Here is a 19,894-nt window from a genome sequence, read left to right on the forward strand (position 1 = left end):
AGTGAGGCGTCTGCTGTCACTCAGCTGTCGAGGGTGGTGGCTGGCACCCACTCCCAGGTCGGGTGGGCGCTGGGCGTGGCCTGTGCCTGCCCTGGAGAGCTTGCACTCAGCGAGCCTGCCCACGGCGCCGCCTCCCCGGGACCACGGCCGGGCGGCCTCTTACAGCGTGCTGGGAAGAGAACGCTGCTCGCCAGGAATTTCCTGGGGCAGTTCCAGGCCAGACTGCTTGGATCTAAGGGTTACAGGGTGACTGGGCTCTGCTCTCACTCGTCCCTCCCCCCACAGGTCCCAACCCTGGACATTCTTGGAATCTCCAAGTTGTACCGTGTTCTGTGGGCACTAGGAGTTTCCTTTGAAACCCCGTGGCACCAACATCTGTTAGCTCTTAGAGAACAGAAAGATTGACAAAGAGCTGCTGGGGCAGGCGGTGGGGGAAGATATTAAGCTGAGGAGTATGCAGTCTCAAGACAAGGAGGAAAAACCCCAACGCCACTCCAGCCTGCCCCCAAGGCCCTGCTCTGATGTGGTTCCCCGTCCCGGAGGCCTTATAAGGCTTTGCCCCTGCAGCCTGGGCTCCGAGCTGGTGCTGGCTGCACGCTCAGTGCTGGGGGAGCCGGCCTGTCTTTCTGGGGCCCGAATGGCGGAAGGGAGGCAGCTCTGGGCCCTGTGGCCAGAGAGACCGCCAAGCCTGGCCTCTGGGCACGGGCTGCCTGGCCCCAGACTGGACAGGAGCAGAGGTGGAGCCTAACTGTCCTGGGGCCAGAGCTATGACTAGGGACAGAAGGGGCAGGTGAAGGGAGCCAGTGTGCACACTGCTGTGGGATTAATGCAAAGCGCTAAACATAGCTGCCTGCGCAAGACCGGGTCGTCTTTACAGGTGTCCGTGAGGACACCTTGGGCCTTCGGCTGCTCCCGGCCATGTTCTGGCGGCCACTCGGCCACAGCAGCAGGAGTAACAAGCAGTGAGTGCTATATTCTGTTGAGCCCAGAGGTGGTCTTAGGTGCAATACTGAGCTCTCCCTTCGTCTTCATGACTACCTGAGCCATCTTGAGTGCTGTCGTCCTGTGTACAGATCTGGAGACTGAGGCACACTGGAGATGACGTTTCGTCCATCACTCAGAGGACCCAGCTTGTGCGGGGTACATCTGGGAGCTGAACCACAGTCTGACCCACTCCAGCCCCCTACCCTGATGAGGGTTCCAAGTGGGGTTCGTGGCCATCAAGGAGTCCGAATACCTGGCCCTCTGAGCTTGCATGCAGGCCGGGGCTCAGCACGCAGCCAAGCCCCGAGCTTCGTGGGGAGGCTCTGTGGGGGCCTTTGGGGGCTCCTGGACAGCTGCTGGAATTGAGCTGTAGGGTCTGTGATGCTTTGTACTGTTTTAGGCTCGATCCTTGCCCCTGTTAGTGCCAGGACTTTGGGCCACCCCAACATATGCCCACAGGAGCCCGTTCATGGTGCAAGCTCAGGCCTGGCAGCTGAATGCAACTGGCTGTCCTTTACCTGAGTTTTCTGTCTTATTGCCCTTGAGTGTTCAGAGGTACTTTTTAGGTGGAAAAAAATGGTGACAAGATACCCTTCATTTTATAAATTGCAAATCACTTGGATGAGTGTCCATTCCTTGAGAGAAAGGAAGAGGGAGGTTGCGATGAGGAAAGGAGTCAATACGTACACGTATGTAAATGCTACGTATGTAAATGCTGTGTATGTAAATGCATCAAGGGCCTCAAGGGGCACGTGGACATGTACATCGGTGCCATCTGTCTTGTCACAGGGATTTATCATGGTGCCCTGGCTCCGGTTGGCAGAGTGAAGCGCCAAGGAGGCAGTGGCAGACTCCAGGTCCAGGGGCGTGAGGGTGCTGAGGAGGCAGGACATGAGCTGCGTCGGGCTCAGTTCTTCGCTCCCTGCCCTTGTGACTCCCCTGACGATCTGGACACACTGCTTCGCAGTGGATTAGCCGAGCATGGCACCCAAGAGCTTTCAAAGTGCTCTACAGAGTGGAGTGTGGTTTAGAGGGAAAAGGCTCACCCCAGAACATGCCAGAACTCTGCTTTAATATGTAGAGACATATCTGTAATATGTCAGGGAGCTCGGGCCTCCGAGCAGACAGTTCTCCGAATGCGTTTGAAGCCATCAGACGCAGACGACTGAGGGTGCCTTGACACATTGCGAGGCGTCCTTACGGGGGCCCCAAGTGGCTGCTTTGCTGGGGCTGCTGCCTGGAGCCTTTCCATCCCTCCAAGGGGACCCGTACAAAGACTAGAGCTCTCTGAAGCTCACAGATGCTGTCAGCGTCACTGTGGAGTGGTCAGGCTGGTCCGAGGTCCTTGGGGAGCCCCTCTGCAGGCACCTCAGAGGCAAGGGGTGTGTGGCTCTCTTGAAGATGGTTGTCGGCTGCTGTGAGAAGGCGCTGCCTGCCAGCCTTTCAGGGAAGGCGGCCCCATCTTCCGCCGGCATGAACGACGGGCTTTAATTGGCTGCCGGCACATCCCAGCCTCTAATGATGCCACGGGTGAGTCCCTTTCCTGTCACCGTCTCCCAGCTCCCCTGTCAACTCTGACTCCGTTAACACAAGCAGCCAGTTTACAAGCCCGGGAAGTGTTGGGTGATCATCATAATTGGCGGCAGAGGAGAGCGAAGCCATCGGCCTGAAGCAAGGGGCCTGGTGTTGAAAGGGCCATGAGTCCGAATGTCCACATTCTGACAACCTTGAAGAGTGGGATGCCCCAGACTGATTGGAAGGAAGCAAGAGAGGAGGGAACAACCCTCATCCATGAAATGTTCGCTGTTACTCTTTAAAAGAGAGAGAGAGACTCACCTCCAGCTGTGCCCAGCTGATACGATCAGCTGCACAAAGCTTTGTTTTCTTTTGCTAATCCAAACGGGCACTGATTTTTCTTTTTAAGCATCTAAGGTGTAGGATTTCCCCCCTGCTTTTCAAGGAGAGAGTGTTTTTTCTTTTTTCAAACAGAAGAGCTTGTGACAGCTGCCGGGTTGGGCTTTTTCATTGCTTGTCAGTTTGCAGTTTGAGTGCGCCAGGGCACACGACGGCGTCACAGAGATGAGGCGGCTGCACCCCCACGACTTGTCACTCACCCGGAAGAGGAGCACTTCCCTAAGTGGTGTCGTTGGAACCAAAGCCCACGTGCCGCTTTTGAAAAACAAACTCCCACGGTCTGCAGAGCCCGAGGAATGCGGCACAAGCCGTTGCTGGACACTCAGTGTCCGAGACCCCAGCCGGTCCTGCCGCAGCGGACCTTGTTGAACCCTGCTTAAAACTGTCCTTTTTGATCACAGAACTCTTCTTGGCAGAATGCCAATAAATACAGAGAAAAGTGTGACGACGCCTGCTCTAGCTTCTCCAGTAGCTTCAGCCACCCTTCCGGGGGTCAGCGACAGGGGACCTTTGTTGACATCCCAGACATTTGACAGCCTGTGGGCCAACCGCACTCCCCGGCCAGCCTGACCACAGCTGAGTGGCCGACTGGCCAGGATATTTGGAAGCAGCTTGGCCACATGGGATGAGGTGCCAAGGCGCCTTTAACTTGCAGATGGGGCCGGGCGAGGCCTGTGAAGAACCAGGCTCCATGCTGAAAGGTGTGTGCGATGAGGGAGGCATGCTGGGAGATCCGTGGACCAGAGCTCGCGGCTCCTCAGTATGTGCTCAGGAGTTTAGGCATGTTGAGGGCAGCAGTGTCACGCCCCAAAGTGCTCAGTCCTAGAGCTGAGACTTCTGTGGAGAAGGGGGATCCAAATTGAGCCTTTTCTAGGCCCCTACAGGGAGGCCAGTCAACCCTGGCCCATCAGGTTGGCTCAAAGGGCAAGTTGAGGGACACTTTCTGGTCTGGTCTTTGTCTTTGTCTAGGGTGGAGAGCGTAACTTCCTTTCTGGGAGAAGTGACTCCTGTGTAGTATTTTGTGGTGGGCCAAAGGCTAAGAAAAAATGACTTCCTTAAAAGCAGTTCTAGGCCCTCCCTGGTGGTGCAGCAGGTTAAAGGACTGCACTAAGAAGCTGAAACCACTTCCGCATGAGTTCGATCCCCGCCTGCCTCGGAGGTGACCACATGGTGCGGCAGACCTCTCCTGGCCCACCCACTGCTCCCCTCAGCAGTGTACTTCATCGATCTGCCTGTTCTGCTCCCCACTCTGTCTCTGGTGAAGCCTCTTGCCGCCCCTGAGCCTCTGGCCTGTACCCCAGTTCTGTATGCACAAATAAATAAATCTTAAAAAAAAAAAAAAAAAGCAGTTCTAGATCACTGATCAAGTGTGACCGGACCCTCTTCAGTTGACCTAAATTCCCATCAGAAGAATCAGAGCAGGGTCCCTGCCTCCAGCCGGGCTGATGGGATGATGCCACCTCCCGTCACCCAGAGTCCAGTTCCTACCTGATCCCTGTACATCCCTAATGCCCTGCTTTGTCTTCTAGGAGTTCTTGGGTGAAGTTTTCAGAGAAACACTCAGCGAGGAGGAAGAGGAAGACTTTCGGCTAGAAGGTACTAGAATCCCTATGTTTTTGTTTGTTTGTTTTTTCGTGGTCGGGGGAGGGCATCTGGTCTGAAAATCTGTGGACCAGGTAGGGGGCAGAACTTCACACTCTGGGGTGGGTGGAGTGAGAGCAAGAGGGAAGCCCGGAGCTTCAGAGGTGCAACCCCACGGGGGATCTGCAGCACCTAGCTTCATAGCCTCACCCTGCTATTTTAGGGGGACCCTGGACAGGTGGTTTTATTTCAGTTTCCCCTTTGGGGGTGATCAGAGTTGCTACTCGCAGGCCTCTCAAACTAAGCTAGTAGTAAACGCTACATAAAATAGCTGTTTTCCTTCCTCACGTCTCCATTTTATCACTCAACTGCAGCAAGTGTGCACACCTGTCAGTTGCACGCACACTCATGCACGCACATGCACCAGCTCCTCACTTCTCCTCTGTAGTTCTTACTCCTTCTTCCTTCAGCAGGGCATAGGCTATTTTAGAAGTAATTATATATTCCTAACGAAGCAGGTATAACCAGGACAAAAAGGCTGGGAACTGTCAGCAACTGCTGTACCAGTCCGACCGGGCAAACCTCTTCATTTTGCTGAGCCTTAGTTTCCGCATTTGTGCAATGGGAATGAGGATTTTTTTCCTGTTTGATTCCCTGTATTAGCACAAAGAACAGGTAAAACCTAAAAATATGCTAACTAGGATAGCATTTCCATTTTCAATGCAGACTCAGAGTGGGGAATCTCCACACTGGGGTGGCCTTGGCACAGTAAGCCTGGACCTTCAGAGGGCAAACCCAGGGAGGGGCAAGGGTGTGCGGCTGTCAGGAGACTGGGGCCCAAGGGCAGAGGGGCCCCCGAGAGGAGCGCAGACAACGTCAAGAGGTTTTCTAGGGGATCCTGGGTCAGGCTTAAGGGCTGCGCCCACATCTGGCCCCCTGAGTTTGTAGAACCTTCTGGTGCCACCCAGGCCTGCTGAATCCTGTCTTCCTCTGAACACAGGGGGGCTACGTGTACACCACGTGTTGGGGAGCACTGTTTTAAGAGTCACTCATGTGCCCAGGAGACATGCTGGGGAGCCAGGTATCTGTCAAACTTTGCTAAAATAAAATGGCCCAAATCAAGGGGGGACAGTTCCATGGACAGGCACTTGGCTTTGTCCAGGCTGTGGTGTTGCCTTTGAACACGTTTGCTTGTGCACTCAGGTGCTGAGAGACTTGGGCTATCATTCCCTGGCCTCTCCCAGCCTCAGCTGTCCTCCCTGGCTCATGGACAGATGCCTGGGTTTGGTGCTTAGGATAGATCTGGGGAGCCAGGTGAAGGCCTATAAGAGTAAATCCTGGGATTGGTGTGATCCCAGACATTAATTTCTGGGTTTCAGCCCCCATTCCGTGTATCTGTTCATCTACTCGATCACAGCATAACTTAGCAACTTCATTCTCTCGTCTATGCATCCTTCCCTCCTTCCCTCTATCTCCTCTCTGACCCTCTCACTCCCTCCTAACCACCTGCCTGTCCGTTCACCTGTCCGTCCATCCTCCTGTCACTCATCACCTTCCCGTCACCCACCCACCCACGAATCCAGGACCTACCCCGCATCCAGCGCGTTTCTCCATCCACTTTCGTTTGCCCCACCAGTGACCACCCACCTTCCCTCCTTGCCTGTTTATTCGCTCGCCTGCTCTTCGTCACTCACCACCGCCAGCCCTCACCTGCCTCCCAGCCACCTGCTTCCCCTCTGCTCATCACTGGCGCACTCATCCTTTAATCCACTCAGCCGGCCTCCGTCATCTCTCCCACATCTGTCTTTCCGTCTCTCCGTCATATACTGAGTCCCCATTTACTGCAAAAACCCAGACACTTTCCCGTCTGTGAAGGCGCCGTCTGAAACATGTTACTGATTTTGCCTTTTACTCAAACACACAGGGCGGCTGGCCCTTGTCCTCCACCCCTGGAAGGGGGTCGCTTTGCTCGGTGTCTTGTCCAGAGCACGGTGTCCAGCAGAGGGAACCCACAGGCTGCTGTCCTCCTCTGCCGGTGACGTGCTGTGCGTGTTGGGCAGCACTCTGCCTTTTGGGGTCCTCCTGCCCGACATGATGGGCGGCAATGCACAGACTCCGGGCGCTCAGAGAAATGTGGGGAGCGGCACTTCCAAATACTGGACGATGAAGAAACGTAAATACAGGGTGCCTGAGAGTCCCAGTTCCTGTTGGGGGGAGTGTGAGGTTGGTGGCGTCTGTCCTGACCCTGTGCCCTGTCCGTTCCTGGGGCCCAGGCAACTGTGCCACCCCCGAGGAGGTGAGGTGCGGGGGCCTCTAGGCTGCCTCATTTTCCCTCCCAGGAGTTGGAACCTGCTGACTGGTCCAGGTGCTCAGCCCCTTTCTTCCATCAAAAGCTTCCACAGAAGCACACAGTGTGAAACAGACCAGTTAAGAGAACGATGCAGTATGTTGTTTTTTACATAAAACAAGCCTCAGGTGACACGCAGTGTTTCTGTGTGTGCGTGTGCAGCACACATGTATACTACTGTGGCACGAGAGAGCTAAACACACGAACGCAGTAGTTCCTCCCAGACACGGGGTCAGGGAGTTGGAAAGGGAGGCCAAAGAGGTCTGTAGTATAACTGTGATTAACGTTTTAACTTTTACAAGAAGGACATAATCGAACATTCCTTGCGAAATGGCAGTTTCACAGCCAAAAGAGAGCGCAAGTCCAGCGAGCGAGAGGGGCTTGAGGGCAGACCTGTCCGCCCGGTGGCCGTGGCCGGGGCTCGCCGTGGTTTTCTGGCCGCCCTTGGCGCTGGGGCCCGAGGCCGCCGCTGTAGGCAGGGACGTGGCTGTGGCCAAGACCACCGGGCTGCGGGCTGTTGAGAGGGGTGCGGCTGAGTCCTGGCTCGGAGCCGCATCCACCTGGCCTGGAGTTGGGGCGGGTGTCCCTCTGTGCAGCTGGCAAGGGAGGCCACGCTGAATCCTGAATCTCTCCTTTGTCTTCCTCTTGGCCAAGTTCATTGCCTCTTGGCGGCCTGGAGGGCTGTTTAAGGGAGAAAAAAGGCCATCTGAGGCGTGAAGATAAAAAGAAGTCTTTTAGCCATCCCAGGAGAGGATGGCTTTAGCTCCTGCGTTGTTATGTAAAGCCGGCCCTAATCCAGCGTCTTAACCGCCTTAACTGGCCAGCTGGGAGCACGAGGCATGGGAGATTAAGGCTGGGCTTGGTGCGAGGGCTGGGGCCTGCCGAGCGCCTTTTGAACTGCACAAAGAACAAAGTAAACATCAAAAGTCCCAAGCTCTGGCTGCTGGCTGGGCGTGGTGGGGGTAGGACTGGAGGCTGAGGTGGGGAGGAGAAGGGGACCCTCCCTCTGCTGACCACAGGGGTGTGAGGACGGAGTGGTCTCCACCCCACTTCCCTCCGCCACACAGACTCCCAGGTGGGGCGGGCTGGCAGGTGGTGGCAGCCTGAGCCTCGTGCCCTGGTTTAAAATTAGTCCCGTGTTACCCTGAGCAGCCTCCCGGTAGTCTGTTTCTGGGGGTGCCCCCCAGACCTTTAAATGGGAGCAGACTCCTTCTCTCAGGGTGCCTTCTCGCTGTCCCCCCGGTCCTGTGTCTGTCCCTGTCCGGCTCTTGGCGTCCTCCGCCTCTCCCCCACTGGCCTCTGGCCCGCAGCATCCCCAGTGCCTGTTTCCTGACTTCTGACTTCGCTGGGGGTGGTGAGGGGGGGGGCTGGTAAAGGCAGGCAGAGTGCACCCCACCAGAGTGCACAGCATCTTCTATAGGAAGCAGACTCTACAGAACCCCACTTGGTTGCTGGCCCTGACCCCATTAAAGAGTCCACAGTTTCCTTCAAGTACGGCAGTGCCCGACCCTGGGCCCTGGCCTGGATTTGGTTGGACTGAGACCACGAGTCGGCTCACTTGACGGGGCCTCCCGGATCTGCGGCGACCCTCACTGTCCACCCCCCCCCCCCTCACAGTGTCCGCAGAGACTCCTTCCTTCTTTCGCTCTGACTTTCTGGGAATTTGCATCAGCCCCTGTGCCAGCCTGTGAGGTCGTGTCAGGCCCTTCACGTCTCTGTGCCTCAGTTGCTTCCTGGAAGACAGTGACAGCACGTCCTCCGGCCCCTGTGCAGACAGTCACTGGTACAGAGCATCTCGGGATAGACTCAGCTCGGTGGTGGGAATTGTCACGCTTCTCATTGTTCGTGGATCCATCTTTTTGAAGAGGGTTCAGCCGGTGTGTGTAATCATTTACTAGTCCAGATCAAAGAAGACCAATTTCAAAGCTTCTCTAATCCTATTAGAATCTCTACTCCCAGTACCTGGAATTGGATCTGGCATGCCATAAATGCCCAATAAATACTCATGAGAAGAATGAAGCCTCTAAAGCCAGGGCCCCCTCCCGGGCCAACCGGGAACATCCGGCATACCCTTTTGGGGTCCAGTCCACTACATCCAGGCTCCCCATGGTGAGAGGTCAACCATTCACAGGGCCCGGGGCCCCTCAAAAGGCCTATAGTCTCCTTCATTTGTAGCCGAAGAGCTGCGGTCCAGAGAAGGAACGTGACCTGTCTACGGTCACACGGCAGACTAAGAACAGAATTCAGGCTTCCATCGTCCTCATTCTGTGTTTGCTGGACACCTGCTGCAGGTGTGGGACCCTATGTTTTTAGCTACAAACAAGGTTGGCAGGCCCTGCCTTCAGGGCTTTTGTGCGAGGGGAGTAGAATGTACATAAACCAACCAAAGAGCGAGCAAGTGAGCTTCTGGTGTGAGGAAGAGGTGAAGCCCAGCAAAGAGTGGAGCGTGAAGGGCCTCTCTGAGCAGGTGGCCTTCCAGAGATGCAGATGGCCAGGAAGGGCCAACCAAGGAGGGTGTGGAGGAAGGCGGCCAGGAGGAGGGAGCAGAAGCCCAGGGTAGAAGGAGCGGGGGGCCTGAGGGAGACAAAAAGGAGGCCCATGTGGCGGGAGGGCACATTGGGGACGAGGGTGGGGCATTTGGCTAGGGTCAAGCCACACGCACGACTTCCATGCTGCTTCTGAAGAGAAACAGTTGGGAAATCTGGGGGAGATGAGTGCCAGATTCTACCTCCACTTGACAAGATGGTGTGGCTTCTGGAAAGGATGGTCACGCAGAGTGGGGAAGGGGGCGAGGACAGTGGAAGGTGACTGGAGAGTACAGGCTGGAGGCAATGGTGTTGGTCTCCTGTGAGGCTGGACACTAGGGGGCGTGCACAGGCTGGGGTGGGGTGAGGAGCTTAGGTGAGGGAAAGAAAGGGCCCCCATGCTCCCTAGACTAAGGGATGAAGGGAGTGGTGTCGCTACTGAGGTGGAGGCTTGGCGGGAGACAGTCAGAGATGGGGATTTGGGCAGGCGGGCTCGAGATGTCTCTTTGACATCCCAGTAGAGATGGACACTGAGGCTGGAGTCCAGGGAGCAGTTAAAGCGACAGAGGACTTCTCAGGAGGACACACCACAGGTCAATCGGTGGGGCTGGCCGGTGGCTCCCTGAAGTCTGAGAGGAAGAGGAGTTCACTGCGGAGCCACAGGGACCCCCAGACGTGGGGGCAGGCGGGCCCCACCCCGCTGGCTTCTGTGCCTCAGTTCAGACCCGATCCTGCCGGGGAGCACGGTCCCCGGCAGCCCGGGTTTCGGCGGCGACAGCAGTTTCTCTCAAGTCTGTTCTTCATAAAAGCTCAGCTTGAACAGTAGAAATTCTGACTTGTGTCAGATACTCAGGAGTTTTCATAGTTTCAAGTAGCTCAGGGTTAGTTTTTAAAGTTGAATTTCATCACATGTTTTAACTTGGGCAGGTTTGGGGGAGAGTAGAAGGGACGTGATATTTTTAGCCCAAAGAAGGTTTCCCCCTACCACGTCTCCCTCTCCTGGTGTCCCCCTCCTGTCCCGAACAGATGTTCCATCTCTATCTGTTCAAGCCTCAAAGCCCCGCCATCAGCCTTATGTTCTGATGAGAAGAAAGGCCAGAATGCTGTTTGTCGGGCAGGATTTTTTTCTTTCCTCTTTTGCCTTAGTTATAACTGGACCTTAAAATCTATTAAGAGTAAAGTGCAGCCTGGGGAGAAAAAGACCTCAGTAGCTTTTCTGGTCTCAAGAAAGTACAGACACCCGCTGGGGGGAACTGCCAGAGCCACCCATGAGCCCTGCGTGGGTAAATTATTGTGTCGGTGGTGGTGGTTGTTTTTCCAGAAAAGCAGGAGCTTAAAGTGATGGATAATTAAGTCAGGATATCTGGATTCTCCTGGATATGCCACTGCAACTTACAGAAGCCTTTGGCTCATGAAATTGAAAAACCTTTCAATTTATAGAGTAGACCTTGCCTGAGAAGGCCTAGCTAGCTCTAGAAGAGCAAACATGTCGTTAGTCCTCTTCTTCCGCCTCCCTGTCTCTATGTCTTCTCACCCGTTACCCCCGTTACCCGTTACTCTTGCCCTCTAAGATGCCAGAGACTGGTACCCAGCTCTGCCTGCTCACAGCCTATGAGCTCAGCTATTGAAATGGGTCAAACTAGTCCTTGCAAAAGTTTGGTTCTCACTTTACTTGCCAAGGTGGGTCTAGGTTTTGTGGGACCCACCATCGATCCATTATGAACAGGCCTTGTTTAAAGGAAAGAATGCGTAATTCTTTTTTGCCACAAGTCGTGTGTGTGTGTGTATGTGTGTGTGTGTATATATATATATAATCTCGCTAAACCTAAATAAATATATCCCCAAATCAACCTCCCCTTAGCTAAATTCCAGGGATGCCTGTGTTCGCTTCAGCGCCATGTGACACAAGAAGCAGAAGGGGAAGTCAGAGTGGAAAGAAACAGCGGTCTTAACTGATGGAGGATAAAATTCCTAATTCTGAAAATGTTACAAAAACACGCGGCTATGTGAACATACTGCCATTCCAACTTGGAAAGGGTCTGTGCAAGCGAGCAGGCCAGGAACTTCACTTCCTGAGCTCAGATGAACTCTCCCTGGGTGCCGACCTAGAACTAGCCAGGGGGGCCACGTGGTGAAATACGGGGGGTCGGGTCCTCATGCCGGGCGCTCCCCTGAAGCTGGTGTGTGATCCCTTCTTCATCAACGGCACAGGTTGAGATGGGCAGGCTGGCCCCAGAGGAGCCTCGGAGGCCGATTTCGGAAGGGGGGTGGTTGCTGGACAAGCAGGGACAGGTGTTGACTCATGGAGAGACCAGTGGCCTGCAAGCCGGGAGCTGGGATTTCTTTCTCTACTCCCGTCGCTCCTTCTTCCATGTTCAGGTCCAGGCTCTGCTTCCCACCGCCGTCTCATGTGACGGTGACGGTGTTGTACCTGAGGAGGGTGTGACGGAGCTTCTGTGGGAGAAGCCAGCCCACGAGATCAACAGCGAGGACATGGTGGGCACTAAACCTGTCCAGAAGACGTGTGGGCACGATACCCCAGGGGCAGGGAGGCTCAGCCTGGAGGTCCAACCGACCGACGAGCCAGGGCAGGGGAGGCAGAGGGTGTTCCTGGAGGAGCTGACGGCCAGAGAGCCTGGCAGGGTCACACAACGGAAGCAGCTCCGTGCAGAGACGGGAAGCAGGGAATGGCTTGATCAGATTTGCTTTCTCAGCTAACCTCCATGCCAACAGCAGCACAGCCCGACACACCCTGCGCGGCGGTATTAAGAGGATTTATGGAATAACGTGTGTACCCACTAACTTCACCAGCATCCCAACTGCTGTGTGCACTGACAGATTTACGTGTCTCGAGGATGCTTGCTCCCTACGGAGTGCCTCCTGCAGATAATCAAGAAACCATTTGGACTGGAATGCACATATGATATCTTTCTCTTTTTACTGGCAGCAGATTTACCCGCCTAATTATATTTGGCATCGGCTAATATTAAAATTCATCTGCATTCCCTCTAACAGCTGCTGTCAGAGGGCTGGCAAGCCACCCTGAGACTAAAATATTTGCGGCAGATAATCTGGAGGTGGATCGTTGAGAAAGGACTAGGGCGAGTGTCCAGATACCAGCAAGGAAGCTCTGGCTCCTGTTAAATCTTACATTGTATCAAGGAGAACTTGCCAGGTAACTGGGTGGAGAGAGGTGCTCCCCTCGAATTTGAGGGAGTGATTGCTGATGTTTGGTGGTGCTGGTCACTGTCTTTCAAATAAATCCCTTCTTCCAAAATTTAATGCCATCAAAGCTTGGCATTTTAGCCTAAGCTTGGTACTCCGGATTGACTTACCCCTTTTCAAGCACCCCCTTTCCCATGCCAGTTTCAAGTGTCATTCGAGCCGGCATTGATGGTGAGTGTGCTGTGCCGCGGCGGGACCTGGCCTGTTCAGCCCCCCGAGGTGCCAGGCCAGCTGCGTGCTGCGGGCTGACCAGGCTGGTAGCGCCAGGACCAAGTCTAGAGGAGCTGGCATTCTGACTGCACATGAGGCTGGCTCCTGGAAGCTGTCGGAAGGCCCCAGCTAGGACTGTGCAGAATGAGGGTACCCGATGCTCCCCTGGGTGCATTCATGCAGATGAGCAGGGGGCCCCTCCTCTCCGCCAGCCGTCCAGAAATGTCATAAACTATTCACACGTGTGTGATGTGCCGTGTGAACAGTGTCTCCTGGAGTTGTGCCATGTACAGCCTGCTTCAGAGAACCTGTCTCCCAGTGACCCCAAGTGACCCCGGGCTCAGGGAGGAGCCCCGAGGTGCCTGGCGTGCAGGGCTGCTCAGGAGGGTGTGGCTGTGGAGGACAGCCTGGCCTGGCCTGGCCTTCTCCTGGGGCGGGTGGGCTGTGCCATCCTGCTCGGTCACAGCTACTCCCAGGTAAACAGTCCTGGCTCTCCCTGCATGTGGTCCCGTGAGCCTGAGCCTCCTGGTGAGCCCAGGGGTGGGGCATGGTACTCTAGACCCTTGATCAAAGTAGCCACCATTCAGGTATTTCCTCACCTCCCAGTGTTCCTCGCTGGCTGTCTCTTCCTTCTCGCTGGCTCTCCCCCTCCCCTCTTTAAACTGGGGGAGGGGAGAAGGAAGAGACTGTCTTTGATCTCAGTGGAGGAAAAAAGTCTGTTCTGTTCAGGCTTTTGGCTAACACAACAAACAGTGTTTAAAATTTAACTTTGCTTAATTAATTAGTAATTCTGTTTAATGCTGTCTGATCTCCCTCCAAAAGGTATTTTGAAGCTTGAGAAGGGAACATCAAAGGGAGCCGGGTGAAGATGGTCAAGTAATGCATTTAATCTGGCAGTTGCTGGGGGTGGAGAGATGCCAGGTTGGGAACTAATGTGGGAGGGAGCCACCATCTGGTAAACAGCGCCAGACAGCTCCTTGGCTCGCCCTTGCCGTGGCTCAAGGAGCAGCTCCCCGGGCACCTCCCTTTGCTTTCCCCTCCGTGCGGCTGAGGGCTGGTTTTACGAAAGCACAGCTGACTCTTTCTTCTGTGATGCTGGGTCCGGTCGGGCAGGTTGTGTACTGCACGGGGCTTCTGGCAGTGAGGAGGTCAAGCCCGCAGGGTCTCATCAGGCACACACCCTCCTGGAGCGGAGGTCTGCATTGGGGGGGGGGGAGGTCCTCGTGTCCCTAAAGTGCATCGCACACTTCTCCGTCAGGGGCCAGGAGAGCACGTATTTTAGGCTCTGTGGGCCATGCCGCCTCCTGGCTGCTCTGCTGTTGCACAGCGAAACAGCGTGTGTGAGCCTGCCTGTGTCCCCGTAAAGCTTTATTTACAAAAGAGCCCATGGGCTGGGTTTGACTGGAGAAGGGATGTGGTTTGCCAGTCCTGCCCCAGGTCGCCAAAGGCACTTCCGGGGCCCATGAAAGGCTTTGCTTTCCTCTGTCTCTTCCCTCCCTTTCCTCCCGCCATTCCATGTTTCTTTTTTTTCAAATCAGCGGTATCTCCCGTTATCATTGTGACTTACAGTTGAAGAGTGATGAGTCTCCCTGAAATTATGACCCCAAAAGTCTGTCCTGGGGAAAACAACCACTGGTTTGAAGGAGAGTTAAAAACAGAGAGGGGAGCCAGATCTCAAGACCACAGCTCAAGACCGTCTCCCCCTGCTTCTCTGCTCCCACTGCTTCTCGGCAGTGCTCGGCTGGCCCTGGGCGGCTGCAGCGGGCACCTCCCTGCCCCCTGCAATTGTGTGCCCCCGTGGGTGGAATCGTGGGGCGCTTGGCAGAGGAGAGGCTTCATGTGTGACAGCAGCTTCTGCCCCGGCCTTGGGGTCCACGTGCTTCCCCCTGGACCGGGGCCAGGGCCTGACAAGATCATAGACCTTTGGTGGGGTGGAGGGGAGTTGTCCTCAGTCCTGGTGCCCAGGTCCCCAGGCAGGGTGGCTCCCAGCGCTGCCACCTCTCTGTGCTCAGTCTCGGGCTGGGAAGGGCTCGCCCAGGGGGTGTGGGGGGCATTTTCTGGGCTGGGCTGCGACGGGGACCTGTTGGTGAAGAGAAGATGATGTAGGACTTAGGAAGAGAGTAAGGGGTCAAAAGGGGCCCCCAAAAGAAGAGAAAGGATGGGGAGGACCCAAGGGTGCACAGGCTGCTCGCATGCATGTGTGTTGGGAGGGGGGTGCTCCAAAGAAGGAGAAAGCAGGGACAGAGGCTTCTTTTCTTTGGGTTTTATCAAGTGGAACTTGAAAGGCAACATTGAACCTGAAGGTGGTTTTCTGATAACTTCCCTTTGAACTTGAAGTTTGGTTTCGATAAGCCTGGCCGGCTTACATCTCCAGCCAGGACCTCTGCGGAGGGAGGCAGCAGCTTTGAAGATGGAGCTGGCCTTTGTTTTTCTTTCTTCTTTTTCCTCTTTTTTCCCCTCCTTGGGGAAGTGGTGGGGGGTGAGTAGAGAATGTTGCAAGCCATGAAATCACGATGGTTTCTCTAGTCGGGCAGGTTTGGAGTGAGAGGAATCATCTGGGCCTGGGTTTCCAGCAGGGTAGCCCACAACCTACAGACACCAGCACTAATTGAGCACTTACTGCGTTCAGGCCGCTGCACTAAGTGGGCATGTCCTACTTAGTTGTCTCCTCCCAGTCGTGAGGGAGAGACCATTTCATCCTCACTGTGCAGGCTTGGAGGACAGAAGTCCAGCACCTTGCCCGCGGCCGCCCAGGCCAGTTGGGAGGAGAGGCGGAAGATGTGCCAGGATGTAGGCCCAGATATACCTCTTAACCTCGACACCCCCACCGAGCTCAGCTGCCCCCATGCAGACGCTAGGGCTTGCGCAGAGGGCTTCACTTGGTGCAGGGAGTGAGGAGCAAGCAGGAGCCTTAACTTTCAGCCAAGCCTCTAGACATGTGGCCTTGCATATTGCCTTTACGTGGGGGTGGGTGGCCCCCAGCTCTGTGGCCCGATGGAAGGGGCTATGCACCAACCGTCTGGCCCCATAGCAGTTGACAGCTCTGGCCCAGAAGGACACCAGCAGGTCTGTGATGGAGGCATCTGGTTGATGCAGGTTGTAGGCTCTAAATTGAGCCCCTGAGTTCCTCGGGACTTGGGGTTAGGAGCTTCTGGTCACACCCAAGAATCCCTCCTGGCCATTGAGGTGTTGGCTTTGGAGGAGCAGGGAGCGCAGGACTTGGCTTTATCCACCGTATCAGACGTAGTCAGCATCAGTGACTTCTCCCCCTCCATGACCCTCTAGCAGCGAGGATGTGGGGGCAGGGCGGGGCTCCGGGAAGCTGGGCAGTCTTCTGGTCTGTCCCCCGTCTTCTGGGCCTGTCCTCATGGGCCTCATCCTGCCAAACCAGCAGGGAGGAGCTGCTGTCAGCAGGGCCACTAGCTGGAGCCCTCGCCAGTCTGGGGAGCTGTTGCCTTGTGAGGGGACCCCTGGGAGGTGGAGGCTCCCTGCGTGCGGCTGGGTGCGCCCGTTATATGGGAGAAGGGAAGGAGTGCCAGAGAACGGAGCTGGGCTAATCAGCTGCTTCCCTGTCCCGCCGTCTGGACCCAGGGCCCGGGGCATCCTTATCTCTAGTTCCTGCCTCCTCCCTGCCCCACCCACCCAGCTGGGGCTGCTGCACTTGATAAAGGCCTGTGTCCGCTTGACTCCCAAACTCAGTTCTCAGTCCTGGTTCCCAGAAGGAGGTGGGGCTGCCTCCTTCCCTCCCCTGCCCCTGCCAGGCTTGCCCTGGACCCTGTGTGCTGGGCCTGGCTCTTAACCCTTGAACGGATACTCGGGGGCTGTAGATCCCCCATTGTATGGTTGGGGGAACCGCTACGTGCAGCGTAGGATCAGAACCCAGGGAGAGACGGCTGAGTGAGGCGATGGACAGGGTGGGTTAGTCAGTACTGCCTTGGGCCTGGCCTGGCACAGTGCGGTCAGATGGGCACCTACGGATGCCCTAGCTGACAGTGGGGGCCCACAGGAAGGGGTGGAGCGGGAGGGCAGAGACCCTGCCACACCTTCCCCAGCAGCCGTTTTTGGGTCCTGTCGGAAAAGCTGTGGTATAAGATATGGTGGGGCACGGGGGTGGGAGGAACAGAGCCCCCCCGCTTAGTTTCCTGGCTGACGGCCACATTTCCCCAGGCTTTGGCCTTCTTTTCTTTTTAAAGATTTATTTATTATTGATGCATACAGAACTGGGGTACAGGCAGAGGTGCAGGAGCAGTGAGAGGATTCACCAGAGACAGAGTGGGGAGCAGAAAGGCAGATGGACACTGTACCCTGCTGAGGGGAGCAGCGGGCAGGTCGGGAGAGGTCTGCTGCCCCATGTGGGTCACCTCCGGGACAGGGATCGAACTCGCACTGAAGCGGCTGCAGCCAGCTTGCAGTGCTGCGTCCTAACCTGCTGCCCCACCAGGGAGGGCTGGCTTCTGCCTTCTAGGACATTCCGCCTCCGGGTGGCGCTTTCCCCGGAGTCTCAGCTCCCCACAGGGCCCTTGGAGGCCACCCTCAGAGCTGGTAGAGAGCAGAGCAGTCTGACCCTCGCAAATGGCACCCTGGTCCGCGGGGGTGAGGGAGGAGGTGGGGGGTCCAGCTGGCGTTGAGCTGAGCAGCATGGTCAGGTGTGAGGTCTCTCCCACTCATGCCTCCTCCCTCCTCTCCCCCACAGTGGCCCTGCCTCCAGAGAAGACCGAGGGGCTGGCCAGCGGAGATGAGAAGAGGATCGAGAAGGCCAGTGAGTCTTGCCCGGGCTCGAAAAAGCAGCTGAAATTTGAAGTAAGTTTCCTCTCTATGCCAGGGCCTGGAGACAAGAGTTTTCTCTTCTCTGTGGTGCTTTTTGAGGAGGGAAGTTGACGCCCACCCAGAGGCGAGGGCCTCCCCTCCTGCAGGAGCAGCCCAGCGTAGGTGCCGCCTCGGTCCCCCCACCCCCGCCCCCCAGCGCTGCCTCACTCCGCAGAGCCCAGGCGCCCTCTCCGTGTGGCGGGCAGCCTGGTGGACGCGTGGGCGAGGAGTGGACAGGAGGAGCTGGCCGCCGCCTCCCTCGCTGGGCCCAGCCTCTTCTCTGGTGAAGCTGGCCCTTCCCGCTCCCGAGGCTGTTCCGGGGAGCACACGGGGGCTCTCGGGTGGGGTGGACCACCAGGAGGCAGAGGTGGTGGCCTCGGGCCGGGCCCTGGCTGGGCCTGGGCCTCTGGCCCCCGTGGGATGGCCAGACAGGGAGCTGGCCCCTAGGACTCCGTGTGGCCACCTGCCCCGAGGCTGTGCTGTACTTGCCTTCTGTGTGCCAAGCCCTCGCCTGCCCTAGCGGGCCCCCGGCTTCTCTTCACTTTCCCTTCCCCTCCTTCCTTCCTTTCCACCTTCCGCATGAGGCTCCTGGGCGTAACTGCAGAGCCAGACACTGGGGTGCTCCTCAGTGCCACAAGCTGCTGAGTGTCCAGTGCCTGGAGGGTGTCCACAGAGTCCCTTCCAGCAGTGCCGATCGCGCTGCTGCTCACGGGGCAGGGTGTGGTGAGGGGGACCGAGCAGTGGCCCCTACCAGTGACCACGCGTCTGTGACTGCCGGGCCCTAGGGGCTGGGGAGGGCGGGCCGCCGTCAGGCAGAGTAAAGCGATGGGGCTTGGGGCGCTCCAGGGGTGCGTGGTGCCCGGGGGAGGAGAGAGCTGCAAGCAGCGGGTCTGGGCTGAGCCTCCGAGCACAGGGAAGGCCTCAAGGTTGAGAATGGGGGTGGGGGGTAGCCAGGGAGCTTTGGGGATAAAGCACCCCTGGCAGAGGGACCAGAAGGGGCACAGTCCTGGGCCCCAGCCAGCGCTGGCACACAGCAGGGTCTGCATTGGTGGTCACATGGGTGGCGGGAGAGAGGAAGACCAGGCGCAGGGGTCCAGCCGGTCACTTTTTGGGGCCCCGCATGCAGGAGCTGTGCGGGCAGGCAGCAGCTGGTTGTCTGCTTCTTTCGGGAGCCCATCCAGGTCCCGAAACTTCTGGGGGTGCCTGGTAAGCTGGGGCCGAGCCAGAGGTACGAGAGGAAGCTTGGGCGCAGATGTCTTTCTTTCCTGGAAGCCCAAGGTGGGGGTCTGCTGGAGAGGGGCCGGCTGGCTGCCTGCAGCCCAGTGAAGGGTGTGCTCGAGAGCCCAGGTGGGGGGGACCAGAGGGCCTGGACAGACTCGGGGAGTGGGTGGGAGTGCCTGAGTGTATGAACTGCAGGCCCCACTGTCTTGGAGCCTGGCAGGGGGGAGGGAGCAGGGAAGCACTGTGTGTTGGTGGGGGCACAGGAGTGTGTGGGTTGTGCCACATGAAACGGTGCCCAGAGAGTAGAGCTGACTTGGCAGGTATCAGATGGCATGTCACAACTGAGGGAAGGCCGACTTTGAACTCAGCGTGGGCCACCGAGCCCGCTGGCGGGCCAGGGCCCCGAGCTGCCTCCGGCTGCCGTGCTGGGGGCACGGCGGCCTGTGGGGGCTGGGGCCGGGCCGGGGCTGCTGCCCGTGGGGCCTGGGCGTGGCCAAGGAGAGGCAGGGGCTGGAGCCAGAGGGCCTGGGAGCACGTCTTCTTTTCCTAGACCTGCTCGTGAGGGCACTCGTGAGACCTGTCCCCAAAGGCCACCGTCCCTCAAGCTCTGTCTGTGTGGCTCCCACGTCCAGCCCTGAGGCCTGTGGAGTGGGGGAGGGGCGACAGCAGAGTCAATGTCAGACGGATCACTGCAGGAGACAGCGGCAGCTGCTGCGTGAATCGGGCTCTCACCCCTGTCTTCAGTTCCCCCAGACAGACCACGTGGCCTTGGGAGGTGGCCCCAGGAGCAGCGAGCAGGACCCCAGGGCAGAGTTAGTGGGTGGGTCACCGCCCGGGGCGCAGGCTGAGGGGACTCCCCCTCAGCCGTACAGCTTGCGCTCAGCTTTGTCTCCAAAAGGTGCTGTCCACTGGCTGGCCCCTCCTTGGCCAGTCCCTCTAGGTATTCCACTTGCCTTCTTGGCTGCCCTGGGGCACAGCCAGGAACTGGCCACCAGGAACTGGCCATTGCAGCTAGAGGGAAAGGCCACAGGGACACCGGGGGTGGCGGGGGGTGGCTGCCGCGTGCCCAGCAACCTTAGGA

The 19,894-nt window shown here is 57.2% G+C and overlaps 1 protein-coding gene across 1 annotated transcript in view; it reads left to right on the forward strand.

Moving 5' to 3' along the window:
- The window catches only part of NKD1 (naked cuticle homolog 1 (Drosophila)), a 111,037-nt gene that overhangs the window by 82,172 nt on the left and 8,971 nt on the right, over window positions 1-19,894 (forward strand). Inside the window, exons 8-9 of the mRNA XM_012733163.1 lie at window positions 4,428-4,494; window positions 17,480-17,586. Coding sequence (XP_012588617.1) covers window positions 4,428-4,494; window positions 17,480-17,586 — 174 coding nt within the window. The remainder of the gene's footprint in view (window positions 1-4,427; window positions 4,495-17,479; window positions 17,587-19,894) is intronic.

The sequence above is a fragment of the Condylura cristata genome, unplaced genomic scaffold, assembly GCF_000260355.1.
Source record: "Condylura cristata isolate star-nosed mole 26May11 unplaced genomic scaffold, ConCri1.0 scaffold00039, whole genome shotgun sequence".
Lineage (NCBI taxonomy): Eukaryota > Metazoa > Chordata > Mammalia > Eulipotyphla > Talpidae > Condylura > Condylura cristata.